This window comes from Artibeus jamaicensis, unplaced genomic scaffold (assembly GCF_021234435.1).
Source record: "Artibeus jamaicensis isolate MK-2021 breed Jamaican fruit bat unplaced genomic scaffold, CSHL_Jam_final scaffold_612, whole genome shotgun sequence".
Classification (NCBI taxonomy): Eukaryota; Metazoa; Chordata; class Mammalia; order Chiroptera; family Phyllostomidae; genus Artibeus; species Artibeus jamaicensis.
Window position 1 is genome coordinate 5,641,709 of NW_026522049.1, and position 14,860 is coordinate 5,656,568.

The following is a 14,860-nucleotide window of genomic DNA, read 5'->3' on the forward strand; positions in this document are numbered from 1 at the left end:
ACACCTGAAAATGACATGGAGTGCAAATTTCGCTGTCCGAAAGTTTCACTGGAACAGTCTCACTTGTTGGTTTACGTCCTGCCTCTGGCTGCTTTCACACTGACCCAGTAGAGTTCAGTCCTGCTGGCCACAAAGTCTAAGACATCTGCTATCTGGTCGTTGACAGGAACAGTCCGCTGACCTCTGTCTTAGAGTGGCATCTTATCAAAGCCAGGAACCACACTCAGCTAACAGACTCGGCTTTCAGATGGTCTCAGTGGGTCAGCGACCGTTCAACACGGAACACCCCTGTGTCCGACAGTACTCCCACCTGGCGGGCTGCATGACCTGATCCTGAAGCACACACCCAAGTGCCAGAAAGAAAAGTGAGCGCACATGACCTGACACGGGCCTGCTGGGGGGCTGCAAGGTTTGTGCCCCAGAGGTGGTTTTGATATGGACACAGACTTCTGGAACAGGCTTAGGGACAACCAGCAGAATGTCTGAAATCGGGGCTCTCTGAAAAGACACAGGCTCCACACTCTACAACCAGAATGTTCTTCCTCAATGGTGTCTACGGAAAGATATAAAAAAGACTGCTTCTCCCCCCAAACGAGGAAGAGATAAGGGGGCGGGATGGACAGGAAACGAGAAATGAGCGTCCCTGAGCGGAGAGAGGAAGCAGCACGGCTCTTACTTGCACAAGCGTAGGCATCTCTGTTGGTGAAAGGCTTCGTACACTGGCTGCAGCCGATCGGGCCCACGACAGGCATGGAGCTGAAAGAGTGGCCGTTGAGGTTCTTCTTGTCCTTCTCCTTCTCTTTAGAATCTTTCTCCTTCTCCTTAATTTTATCTTTCTCTTTTTCCTTTTCCTGCCAAAGAAAACAACCAACAATTCAATGAACACCAGCAGGCCTTCCCTTGCCCTGTGCAACCCAGGCGGCATGTGAACAAAAGTTAGGAAGACTGCTGCACTAGACACCAGAAGGAGGCTTCTCAGGTTAGCGTAGGATGTGTCGGGAGCGGCCAAGAATCCTCCTTATTAAGACAAAGCCCAGCCCACATGGCAAATGGGCAAGGAGCTCAGGGCTAGCTGCAGGCAGGGGCAGAGGAAGGGCCGGCAGCAATTCTGGGAGAGGCCTGAGCAAGAGGAAAGATGATTGAGCAGCAGGAAAAAAAAAATCACACCGATCACGAATCTCAAGTGAGGGCAGGCCTCTGAGGTTTCCACCCTTACTCTGGCCAGAAATGTTAAGTGCCCCCCACATATACAAGCTCGGTTGCTACTAACTGGAATTGCAAGGTTCACGGATGTTAACTTTGGCCCCATTTTCCAAATGGGAGGAGAAATTTAAACTCTGAAAAATAAATAAATATTGCTGAGTGCTAGATCCTAACCAAACATCTAAGGCAATCAGGGGCATTTCAGGGGCACACTGAAGGAAGGCTGGGATTGTGGGGTGTCACCGTGCTTGCCACGAGTGGCTCTTTCTAAGCACTGATCGGCACAGCATTTGGCTGGTTAATCAACATCAATGGAATGACTTCCTTTCAAACCAATGGACCACCAGCTACAATTTACAGAATGCATTTAGCATTGTCATAATCACTAACAGTGGGGCATCCATTTTCTAGGGAATATGATACCACTGTGGCACTCTAAAACTTCCTGGAAAACGAGTGCCCCAGAGTCAGTGATAATAACAACTACTAATTGCCTTACATTCTGAATCAATGCCTTGTACATGCATTATTTCACCTGATCCAACAACTCTGAAGTAGTAAGGTAGGCATTAAGTTCCCATTTTATAGCTGAGAAGATAAAAATAATAACAGCTAAATTTTTTGGAATAGTTACCATGTGCCAAGCACCGTCATAAGCAACTCACATGTGTTTTCTTGTAACAACCCCATGAAGTAGTGAGTACTGGTTCTTATCTCTGCTTTACATCTGAGGAGTTTGAGGCTTAGAGATGTCTAATACGACACTCAAGGCCACACACCAGTAACTGCCTGAGCTGGAATTAAGATCCAGGGTGGCCAACTCTACAGCTTGGCTCCCCTTCATGTCGTTCTACTGCCAAGAACTGGAGAGGTTTGTTGACTCAGGAAAGGTCAAACAGCAAATGATGAGCAGATCCTAGCTCTTCTGACTTCCTACTCATAACTGAAAGGGCAAATGTTTGCTAAGTCTATGATTCACGTAAAGTTCTTCCTAGTAGAAGGTGCATGAAAATCTAAGCACTGAATTGATACACTTTAGAAGTATAAAAAAGTAACAAGAGAGGAAGGGAGAAAAACTAATGTACTTCTCTTTACAAAACAGGAAGCTGTTCTCAGTGGAAATTAGTAACCGCTGAAGTACATAAAACTCTAATAGAAATCAACAACAAAAATTGAGTTTTTCAAGTAACTTCTTTCTTTTAACTAAACTTTGTTGAAGGCTTTTCCATCTGTAAGATGTTCAACTGAAAAGGGTCTGACTTTTTGCTCAAGAAAGCTCCTGCATGCTCCACAGGCAAAACCAATCCACGGCAACTCCTTCTCTCAAAGCTCACAACGATCTTCAAGTCTGAATGCACAATAAATACTATCTCCTCTGCAACAACCCGACACAGTCCTTCCGAGAATAAAAACTAAACAGAACAGTAAGCTCCACTGTCTCTCTCTCTCTCTCTATTAGAATTCAGCGCTTTAAAGAAGCCGAGCTCTTACCTCATCATGTTTTGGTCCTATGAATCGCACTGTTATGAGGGGCACTTCATGAAACCGACCCCATTTTACCGACATGACTGACCCCCATGCCAGGAAGTGTGCTCTCACAGAAGGAGGGGCTCATGCCAGCAGGGCAGAGCCCGGCAGCTTGGCACTGCCATTAGAGAACCCTTAGAGAAGCCGTCAGAGGAAGCCGGAGACTGGTTGAGAAAGGAAAGGAGGGAGGAGGGCTGAGGCTGCTTATTTCCTCAACACGAGCTCAACTATTCGAATGCTGCCAGTGAAGCCAGCTACCCGAGTTACAGAGGACACGGGAAATGAAACAAAACTAATTCCCCAACATGTGTGCATGGTGCTGAAGTTGCAAGATGGAAACTCTGGTGAGGACTGAAGCCACTTTTTAAACACTGGAAGCGAGGGAACACATCTCACCTATTTTTAAAAAAACACCTCATTGTAGAAAAAGCAGTATATTTCCTAAAAAACTTTTCAGTGAAGTTGCCTGTGGTAAGTCATGATGGGCTGTTTCCTGAAATTTGACTTTTCCCTGTTTAACAACTGACAAAAAGCTTTTGCCATGTTAACATGACAAAAAACTTTCCCCGTGTGCTGGGAAATGGAAGCTAGAAGTGTTTAAAGGGGAAGATGCAGACAACAACTACACTAGGATGCTATGAAGAAAAATAATTTTTCATCCTTCTAAAATCTACCAATTTAGACAAGCAATTAAAATGTGAAACACGCTGTGATTATGCAACTGTCATGCTGCAGAATTCTAATCAAAGAAGGAATGCGTGAGGTTAAGAACTTGCTAAAATATCTCTAACCATCTCCTAGTTGTATGCACAAGGGAGAGTCTAGGAAAAAGAAAAAGGAAGCAGGAAATCAGTGTGCCAGCCGGCTTTAAAGAGGGCCCCTCCACTCTCCCCACGCAGAAGAACACCATGCTTACTGCTGTTTGAACTCTGCGGCAAGCAAACTCACTCAGCAGGAAACAATCCTCTCTCTCAAAGGTGCAAAACTGGACAAAAGCAGAAACTGTCAATCTTCCTGTCATACTTCCTGTTTAGGCTCTCCATGTCAAAAACACACCCAGCATATTTATCTATTCACTCATGCCAGTTATTGGTTAATTCTTAAAAGGACGTGTGAAGGATTAGTCTCAATTTCTCACAATCCTACACAGACAAACTGGATTATCCAGGAAGATGAACCATTTGCCACCTTGTGGCTGGCTTTGGGCTCCTCTGAATATAATTTAACAACAGTTTATTATCACCTACTATAAATTAACATAACAATTAACGTGCCGATTGTATCTCAGTTAATAACTACAAATTACTTTATTGTGTGTGACATGCTTAATTGTAAGGAAAGTAGAAATTTCCAAATCATTCTGAAAGACTTTAAGAATTAGAGGTGGTGATTTAATATAATCTGCAGTAAATGCTGAAACTTTTCCTTTAAGAAAAAAGTAGGAATGATTACACTGTATAATAAATGAATAAAAGCAGATTAGATGAGATCTAATAGCATTTCTTTAAAAAATAATTTAAAAGCCAAAAGTATATCGTTTTTACAAAATAAGCATTCCCAATTTTTAACATTATCGAGAAGAAACATTCAGTAGCTGTGAAGTCCGCAGAGTTAGTGTGGTCTCACCAAGAAACACTCATCTGTGCCATCATTCAGAGAAGGAGGCAACACACTGGACGGCACAGTGGCACATAAACACAGGGCATTCACCGTATTTAAAAACGTGCCACTTCAGTGTTTCCTGTATTTCTTACTATCTTTTGGTACATTGGCAGAAGCCAAGCTATTCTGCTGTTAGTTCTAAAAAAAATGATATTTAAAGGTAGCTAGTAACAATTATGAAAGGTGACTCTTAAACATCTTAATATATTTGGTCACTGGGGTACTCCATACACCTGACAACATGCACCAGATTGCAATCTAGGCTTTGAGGCTTGTCCTTTTTTTTTGAGTTTCCATTGCTAGAGATAGCACCAGCCCCCAAAGGTCAAATCGTGAAGCCGAGAGGGAAAGAGGAACCATCTCATTGCAAAAGAATGTTGTCGTTCTGATAAGAGGTCAGCCGATACTGCTTTTGCCAGTGATGACAGACCTCCCTCTCACATAAATTACCTTCTTTTCTCTTGCCCTTTCTCTTCACCCTCCCAAAGGCAAAATGACAGTCCTTTGCTTATTAAAAGAGTCACAAAGGAAAAGATACTTTCAGGAGCAGATTTTGTTTAAGGGGGAGCAGGGAAGACTACTACCTGCTGGAAGTGAGACCACATGAGGCTCTGCCTTAATGCTACCTAGCTCTGTGCCCTGCGGCAAGCTGTTCTTTGCTGCAGGCCCTACAGTAGGGAGGCCAGGACGACTTTTAAAGGTCGGTTTCCAGGACCTAAGTTCACGCTTACATCATCCTGCTCATGTCTGTCTGTGTTCCCTCAGCAATGCCATGGCTGGTGAACTCACCGCTGGGCCTGGAAGTCAGGGTCACTGCGGAGCTGACAGGGAGGGCAACTTCCACTTAGTTACTGATCTCCCAATTATCCATTTGTTTGAAGGAGATAATTCCGGTTTAAAAACATTTCGAAATCGTAAGAAACAGATCATACAATTTTTCGAGGGACTGTGTATTAGCACCTGGCACAACACTGAGACTACAGAAGTCACTCTAACATTTGGCCGATTTATAGCGACCTTTCCAAGGAGACTTTCTTTTGCCAGTGCCAACCAGCATCTGAGCCAGCAGTGATAAGTAAAATACACAGGACTCTGTTTTAAGCCTAGCCCATATGTGGAATACCACTAAGCATTCTGCCCTCTTTAACCTTATTTTTGACTTATAAAACAAGGCTATGAAGTTAACACTTATATGTAGTTATTCTAGACACCACTTGCTAGATTCTCTGCATTGTCTTCTAATTTTCTGATTGCCCCATTTCTGTCCACCCTGCACTTGAACCACAGAAATGACGAGAGAAACCAACTGGTGGCAAGTTGTATGGAAAAACTCCTTTGACTGTTAAGCAAACCTAGTGTTTTCTAAAAGAGATCCTATTTGCAAAACCCAGGAAAATACACTGGCTGTATTTCGACCACCCCACTTAACTGTGGGCCTAAGAAGCCCATGGTTTTGTTTTAGGGGCGGGGTGGGAGGGACAGAGTGTGGGGAGGTGCACATTTACAGCAGGACCCTTGAGCGTTTACTCCCCTACTTCTGAGTGTGTCTCTGTGCACCTGTGTATGTGCACCCCCCCGACACACATGACGTGTACACAGTGGTTCCTTGGCAGGAGTTCCTTAACTGATTTCCAGTACTTTCCACTTTTTTCTTATTTTGTTAGAGGCTGGCCTGAGGGATAAATACAGGGCCAAAGCAGTGGGAGGCTGAAAGTTTTTCCCCAGCACTGGGAATCAATATGTTATCTCCTTTTCTTTCTTTCTCTTTGAAATACAGTTTAAAAGTCACCCTGGCTGGTGTGGCTCAGTGGATTGAGCACTGGCCTGCAAACCAAAGGGTCACTGGTTGGATTCCTAGTCAGGGCACATGCCTGGGTTGCAGCTCAGGTTGTACTCCCAGTAACAGGTGCGTGAGAGGCAACCACACACTAACGTTTCTCTTCCTCTTTTTCTCCCTCCCTTCCCCTCTCTCTAAAAATAAATAAATAAACAAATAAGGAAAAAAAAACCAGTTTAAAAAATTAAAAGAGCAGTTATCTCAATGTGAGGTTATTACAAGTGATTCTTATTTTATTTTTATGTTTTAATTATTCTTATAATAAGCATTGAAAAATTAATAAGTATAAAAAAATGTAACCCTGGCTGGTGTAGTTCAGTGGATTGAGTGTGGGCCTGTGAACCAAAGGATTGCTGTTCAATTCCCAGTCAGGGCACATGCCTGGGTTGTAGGCCAGTTCCCAGCAGGGGGCGCAGGAGAGGCAACCATACATTGGTATTTCTCTTCTATCCTTCCCCTCTAAAGATAAATAAATAAAATCTTTAAAAAATGTGTACACATGTCATTTGAACCTCAGGAACTACAGAAGAAGTGCTACAGCAAGCTCCTAGTTAGGAAAAGATTGAAGAATTCATATTTGTCTTAAAAGTTCTTGTTATTTTCTGTGGGACCATCTTTCTGACCTCTAAACCCAAATGGAAATAGTTTCCATCCCCGGATTTTGGCATAACCCCCTGCAGCTGCACTGCAAACCTGATGACCGATTCCGGCACCTGGACCTCTGGTTCCACACTGGGGCCACACATGCACCCAGACCCCCTGTTCTCAGTCCCACAGAAGCAAGACATGTAAGATAACGTGTGAAAATGTCTTACATGTGATGAAAACTCAAGTTAGTGGTATTGCCTCTTGTTATTTTTCTTGCTCATATTTTTCTTCCATTAATACGCTACCTCAGAGTGTTTCTCTGAATTTACTCCCATGCACCCTCAGCCTGCATTAGTTCTCGGGTGTGGGCAGGCCGTGACAGTGACAAGGAGCCTTCGGGTGACTGACTGAGGGGTCACACAAGGAATGCCCATGACAGTACTCACTTTGCTCTTTTTACTGCTGGACATTTTATTCTTGATGTAGCTGAACGTGCGGCTGACTTTCGTGCCGCTCTTCCCTTCAAAATCCTTCTTGGAGGGGCTCTGGGGCAGGAAATTGTAGTTCTCTTCTGTTATGCTACATAAAAACAAAAAGACTGACTTAAAAAAAAACACTACAGAAGTTATTTTTTAAAAATTAAAACGTCTTCCACAAAATTCTGCGCAACCATTTTCATCAACATATTATTTTTCCTACAAGTCAGTCACCTAATAGCCTCACTGAAAACGGGAGGCAGAATAAGAGATGGACAGTGGCCGCTGAAGGGTTTGCCGCAGCATCATCTGAGAACAGCACGTGTTCTCAGACACCCATGCTCTGTCTCCAAAGGCACTGCATCACCCCACACTGGCATAAAAAGGGGGAGTCCAGTACGTTTTAGAGACTCTGAGAAAGTCCTTATTCATGTAACTTTCCTTACAATCTGTTGTTATAACTACACAATTTTATTACTTATTGTGAATCTCTTAGTGTGCACACTTTATAAATTAAACTTTATTATTTGTATGTGTAGATAAAATACAGTATGTACAGAGGTCGGTACCCTCCACGGTTTCAGGCACTCACTGAGAGTTTTAGAGTACAGCCCCAGAGGACGGGGGAACTACTGTATACGCCCCCCCAAACAAACTGTTGGTAGACTTACAAATTAAAAACCCCCATAAGCAGAGAGTACAAATGTTCATCAAGTCAAACAGGAGTGTTTCTTATACAAATAAATGCATACAATAACCTTCCTCATTCAAAAGAGTAACAGCGGAAAAGTACTGAAGACATTTAGAACCACTTCTAACCTTCATTCCAGGTTTATAACTCAAGAAACTGGGAATCCAATGAATACCACAAATGTAGTTTCCTTAGTGAAATGTCATAATATATTCTGGATTTCCTTCATTTCCCTTCGAGAAAGAGTAACAAATAAAGATCTGGTACCTCTCTGTCAGGTTAGCACTGGTGCTGTGGAAAGGCCGGGAATCTGGAAAACAGAAACAGCAGAGAAATGTCAGAACCAAAGGACTGTACCCGAAGGACAGAGAAAACGTCTAAAATGTTCACAATGACACAGATAGAGCAGAGACAGCATTTGAAAGTCCATGCATGGTGCCTTCTCCTCCTAAGGATTTAATGGAAGAAAAATAAACCTGAAACCCTCAAATTAGAACTGGGACAGGGAGTGAATTTCCCAGTAAAGAAGTTTAATCCAGGATTCGAGTAACTTAACAAACCCCAAATCAAAACTTTTTCCTAATGTTCAAACTAAGTTTAATTCTTGTTCTTATCAAATGTTCAGTTCCCACAGGCCATCGTTCTCAGATGATGTCACAGGAAGAATACAAAATGGGACATGCAATATCCCATCCTGTTAATAATTTCACTCTCAGGTAGTTCTTTCTACTCTGAAACAATCTGGCTAACGCGTACCTGGTATGCTCCTGAACGTTCCTGGAAGAGGGTCCAGGAACAGGAAGGAGAGTCTGAGCCACTTATGTGGCCCAGGGCATGCCACTCAATCTGGGGTGCGGATTTCGTCTCCTCTGTGAGAGGGGAGGTGGGGCGCAGGTCCATTCTCCCCACTCCCACAACCACCAGGCCATAAACTGACGCGGGTCATTAAAACTAAGGCCAAGTCAGACAGCAGGGCAATACTAAGTAGAAGGAACACAAGGAATACCACTCTTTTTAATACTTCAGCTCCCAAATCATTCTAGATCCTGAACAGAAATGCAAAACTGTAGTTATTACTAAGTAAATAGCTAACAGGTGGGAATAATGCATAGGAGGCTTAAACTCTTAAGTCTGCTTTCTATATGGTTTGTCTTTTACCTACTTAAGATTCTTCTTCTATTTCACTGATCGTGCATGGTAACAGCCAGGTGAGAGGGGCAGATGAGCCCATTAAGAATAAGATCTAGGATCTGCCCCACAGTTTGGCACCATCAAGGTGTGACATCATCAGCATTTTAAAACCTCAGGAGGCCTTAGCTTAAATAAAACAAACCAACAACAAAAAAAGCAAACCCAAAGTATGGTTTAGATCAGCGGCTTTAAAACTTTTTCCACCCAACAGAGCCTTGAATGTTACAAGCAGCGTTAAGCTTTCTCAGGCTGCCAGGCCTCTGCCACACACTTAAGCAATTACCTGGTAAGTTACCACAGTAGGTGATATGAACTGAAAATGAAATTCATAAAAAAACCAACCAGCACAGCGCCTCACCAAAGACAGGCTTACAGTAAATTTGGGGTGAATAAATGAAAAACTGTAAAAACAGTACATAACTGAACACTGGGAGAAACTATGGCTCCTGTAACAGTTTCCAACTTTGTCATTGCTGAAAATTTTTTATTTTATTTACTATGATCTTTTGGATGTGGTTCTGAAAACTCATTAGTCCACCGTGGCTCTCAAATGCCTAGTGTGGTCAGGTTTTCAGAGCGTCTAAGGCACAGGCAGCAAACACTAGGCCCTCAGGCCGAATCCGGCCCTCCACCTGGTTTTATCCGGCCCAGCACCTTGTTTCTACCCGGCGCCAGGTGCCGAGCTCTCACTTAACTGTTAAGGAGTAAGTTACACTTACACAGTCCTAAAATCACATTCAGCCCTCTGAAGGCACCCTTGAGGCTGATGTGGCCCCCGGTGAAAGTGAGTCTGACACCCCTGAAAGGGAATGGAAGAGCCAATGTGACTTCCATGATGAAGTACTCGCAGAAGCTAAAACACCTGCCATCAAAGCGCACCTGTTCATAAGTCTGTGAACACAGCACAGTGGACACTGCCCTGCAAATTCACAATGACCACATCCCCATTTGAAACTGCTCCAACCCGAGTTTCCTAAATTTACGTGGCCATAAAACCACCTCTTCTGTTTCTTCCTCTGCTTCCCGACTCCAGTTCTCACTGGCATTTCTGAGTTCAAGGAACACATTTTGAGGAAGGTGGTATATGATTCAAAGGTTTCTTCAAGCCCCTGCACTTAGACGAGTCCACCATAATTTTCTATTAGAGGTAGACAGAATCTGCTGGGACCTTTGGTTTTTTTCGGCTGCTTGACCTATTCTCCACAGTGTCATCAATACGCTGAGATGAAACAGCCTCGAGAATTTCTGAACCCTCAAAGTTGTAAGTGGATTCTCACAATTTCCCTCTACTATAACTGGTAAAAAATGGTATCTTACTGTGTGCCTATTTACCAAATCTCTTTTAATTGTGAAAAAGAACTGAACATGTAAGGCCTGCACTAAAAGAAAATTAACTACACTTTGTGTTACTGTGTATAAGGTACTTTAAGAAGAATGCAAAAATGTCACCCTGAGTTTAATAGTGCTTAAATATTAAATGATTAAATAAATATTGCTGAAACTCAGGGTCAGCAAGCAGTTGAGAATTAGGGTGCTCAATCATGTAGATATTATAACTGCATGGGATTCATTAGTTATATGAAATGAAGGCAATTCATCATTTAACTCTTTATTAGAAATAATTTTCCATTAAAAATAACAGTCCTGGAATGCTGTAGAAATCTTGGGCAATTGAAAACAGTTAATTTTCATGAAAGGAGAGATTCCGTTCTTTTCCAAGTTTACTAAAACTGACACCTTGTAAAGTTTTTAAACTAGGTATCACCAAGTAAGGACATATTCATCTGAAACCCACCGTGTAGAAAAAGAACTAAAAAAAAAAGTTGCAAGGAAAGAAAATAGGAGGAAAAGGTGAGAAGAAAAAAAATGAACATTAGCTGGTAAATAGCGCAGGTGAGCATCTAGAGATCTGTCCCACGAGACAAAATAAGAGAAACAAGAACAGTGAAGATTACATCATCAAACGGGAAGTTTTGTGAAATCAGCACTCCGTATTACGGAAGGCACGAGATGGGATAGGAGGAACACACCGTCGGTGCCTGGGAAGGCATTTGTGTCCTGGGACGGAATCTCGTGCCCTGGAATCAGGCCACTGGATTAATCAGTGTACGCAGTGTACAGAAGACCAAAACCGCCTTACCACATTAATTTTCAAAGCAAAGCATGACGAAAACGGTTTAGACGTGAGGGCATGCAGGGGGATAAAAGTCCCCAAACAACTTCTCAGTGCCAAGCCGAGAGCATCCTCAGTGCTTGTGAGGTACAGGAGAGCAGCCCCTGGATCCCAGGGTTGCTTACTTACACTGAAACTCCTCCTCCTCATCACTGGAATGAGAAGAGCCCAGAGAAAAGAGAGTTTTAGACTTAAGGAGGAGCGGAGAGATGCTGACGGAGAAGGAGATCTGCCGGGCAGGCTGTGGCGGCGGCGGCGGCAGGGCTGAGAAGTGGGTTAACGGGGGTCATTAGAACAGGCACAGATGACACCAGGACGACGCAGCAGGCACCTCCATCCCAAGCGGGACAGAACAGTGTCACTGGCCCCTATGGTTCCCAGAGAGGCTGTCTAGACAAACAATGCAACTTATTCACATTTTCATCTTTATTTCTGAACATGTAGGATTCTAACACAGCTTTAAAAAATTCATTCAACAAATATGAACTTGTTAAATTATGAAACAAGAACTGCATTTTTTAAAAGATTTTATTTATTTTATTTTTAGACAGAGGGAAAGTAAGGGGGAAAGAGAGGGAGAGAAACACCAATGTGTGGTTGCCTTTCACATGCCCCCAACTGGGGACCTGACCCGCAACCCAGGCATGTGCCCTGACTGGGAATCCAACCAGCGACCCTTTGGTTCGCAGGCTGGCACTCGATCCACTGAGCCACAGCAGCCAAGGCAAGAACTAAATTATTTTTAATGGTTATAATTTATAGCTGGAGTTTTTTCTTTTTTCCTGCAAAGTGAAACTGCATCTGGCTCTCTTTCTCCTCACCCCGAATTCCTCATTCACTCCCATCTCTTAAACTGCAGTCTGCACACAATACATACTGGTGACTCATCCCCTCTGTCTCCAGGCCAGGTCTGTCCTTTGAGCTCACGACATGTTCACCTCACTGCTCACCTGGGGGCGGGTACCCCACAGGCAGCTCAAAGAGAACAAGTACCTAAGTAAACTCATCTTTCCTTTAGACCTGCTCCTCTACCTATAACCCTTCACTCGACAGAGTGGCAACTAAATCTAACTCATTTTTCAGAACAGAAATGGGAGTCCTTGTATCACAGCTCACTCAGTCCTTTGGATTTTGTCTTCTCGAAATTTCTCAACACCAACTTCTCCCTATGGCCACTACTCCAGGCCCCAGTTGAGGCCACCAAATGCTCCCATCTGAATCCCACAATAGCTCTGCAATTCTCTGCCCACCTCTCCTACCCAACACACTCTCCTGAGTGGTCCGTGTGAAGTGTTTCACTCAAGTAATGAATCAATTTAATCAACTTACAGCACTCCACTGCCCCCAGATAAAAAGCCCGAAGCCCTCAGTCCTGCTGTCCACATACTAATTCCCTGAGCAAATCCCTCATTTTCTTTTGGTCTCAATGTTGATATTACTTATCCCCAAATTAAAATGTGTATGTATGTAACATAGGAAATGTATCACATACTTAATAACCATGTGTATATTCAAGCCTTGCAATTCAACCAAAAGACCAGTGGAAAAACTCCATCTGCCTGACTCAGTTTATGCCCTGACATATCTGTCCATGTCACCTTTTCCAACAAGAAGCACTATAAGAAAATGTGTGTATTCCAATACATTCTCATCCCACTGGCCACAGTTTAAAAACAGAGAGGAAATTAGCAGAGAAAGTAGAGATAAAATATCCTCATCAGCACTGATCCCTGACTTCCCAGAGGTGCACCCTGCTCTTTGGCCCCGTGGATTGTTTATCTTTTCAGACCTGGTGCTTGTCATCCATGTAAACAGCACAGAGCGGCTCTCCAGATGGACTTCACCGCCACAGTCTACTGAAACCTTCCAATCCCAAGCCAGCGCTCCCATCGAGGTGCATGTAAGGAACCTGGCCAACTCCCACACGTGGAGCGAGGGCATGCAATTGACCCCAAGGACAAATGCCCCTGGTGAACACTCTTCTGTGTGACAACCAAGCAAAATGAACAGGAAAAAGAAATTCATGCACGAAGCCTGTGAAGGTAAAACATCTCCTGGGTACGACTCTCCTTGTAACATTATCCCCGCTGATGTACCAGGGTTCTTCCAGGGATAGAACCGATCGAGCAGCTTCTCTACAGTTTGTCGGCACCTTCTGGGTGCAAGCAACGACAAGTTTAAAAACTGAATTATTCTGTATGGCAAAAGTGAACTGGACTCTTTAAATTCTAAACGGAAACCACGTAAGTCTCCTGGCAGGCTGGGAGCCTCCACCCAATCCTCTCTGATGCAGGGAGGAGGAGTGATGCAAACGCACCTCCGGGAGCGGATGGTGAGGGCGGGCCCTCCTGGCGTCTTTCCCACATGACACAGGCAGCGCCGGGCTACCTCGATTCTCCGGGAGCCAGCAAGATGCTCCGCCACGTTCCTCCCACCAACACAGCAAATCCAAGGCGTGAGTCAGGAAGTTTTCCCACCCGCTGTGGTCCCTCAGAAAGCTGTCGCCAATCTACCTGACACCCCAGAAAATGACAGAGAAATATTTTGAGTCACCACCTTTACTCAGTATTTTCCTCCACATCGATGGATTTTTGCAACAGATCCCAGCTTAGAAATAGCACTAGGGGTTTGTCTGTTTTTCTCATCTAGCAAATGACACACGACATTCCAGACAGCAGCCCAGTACATTCACAGAAACATTCTCGTGAAAGACTGTGAGAGGAGCAGTTCATTTCTTTAAAAGAAAGAAGACGGAGCACAGAAGCAAGATGGACAGTAGTCAGTGAACGCTGTTTTCAGAAAGCACTTTGCTCCTAGACACTGGTGTTCATTAGACACAGCCATTTAAAGAACATGAGGGATGCTGTCCTCGTTTCTTTCTGCTGAAGCTGGGCACAGAGAAACAGGCCTGGGCTCTATTTTGGGTGATGGGAACTAACGCACTCCCTAACAACAATGAGTACTTATTATAAGGCAGGAAACACGCTAAGGACTTTAAATACATTCACATTTAAGCCACATCACATTATCATCGCTGTTTAATAGTCCAAATAATTGAGGCAAAGTGTTTCAGTCTCTAGCCCAAGGTCCCAAAGGCACTAAGTGGGCTTGAGATAAAACTCGAGTTAAAATATGTGAAGTGTACCGAGCACTTTAGGCGGTAAAATCTCTGTGTGCACAGTCATCAGGACAGTTTCAGCTAGGAAGACCACGACCAAAGATGGCCCATGCAGCACTCAAGCGATCTAGAACTGGAGGGCTGAGTCTGTGGCAAATCTAGAACTATCTACCCAGTTACGCTGATGCTCAAAAGCACAGCACATGGAACAGCAGTTTTAGTCTCCAGTTCAACAGTCTGGCTTTTTACACCTGTTTGTAAAGAATGTTTGTACCATGTTTCTGGTACAAAAATACAAAAATACACTTGGGAAAATTAATTGTGTAAGGGGAGGGACTCAGGAGAAACAGTGTCATTAGAGGTGACTGTCCTCCAATTAGAGGACGTGCTGACT

General features: G+C 43.7%; 1 protein-coding gene across 10 annotated transcripts in view; it reads right to left on the minus strand.

The window, feature by feature from the left end:
• Positions 1-14,860, minus strand: part of AKAP13 (A-kinase anchoring protein 13) — a 227,054-nt gene that overhangs the window by 38,386 nt on the left and 173,808 nt on the right. For all 10 annotated transcript variants that reach the window (XM_053658874.1, XM_053658873.1, XM_053658872.1 and 7 more), the window contains 3 exons: positions 8,252-8,294; positions 7,264-7,396; positions 677-851 (listed from right to left, as the gene is read on the minus strand). In XM_053658874.1, coding sequence (XP_053514849.1) covers positions 677-851; positions 7,264-7,396; positions 8,252-8,294 — 351 coding nt within the window. The remainder of the gene's footprint in view (positions 1-676; positions 852-7,263; positions 7,397-8,251; positions 8,295-14,860) is intronic.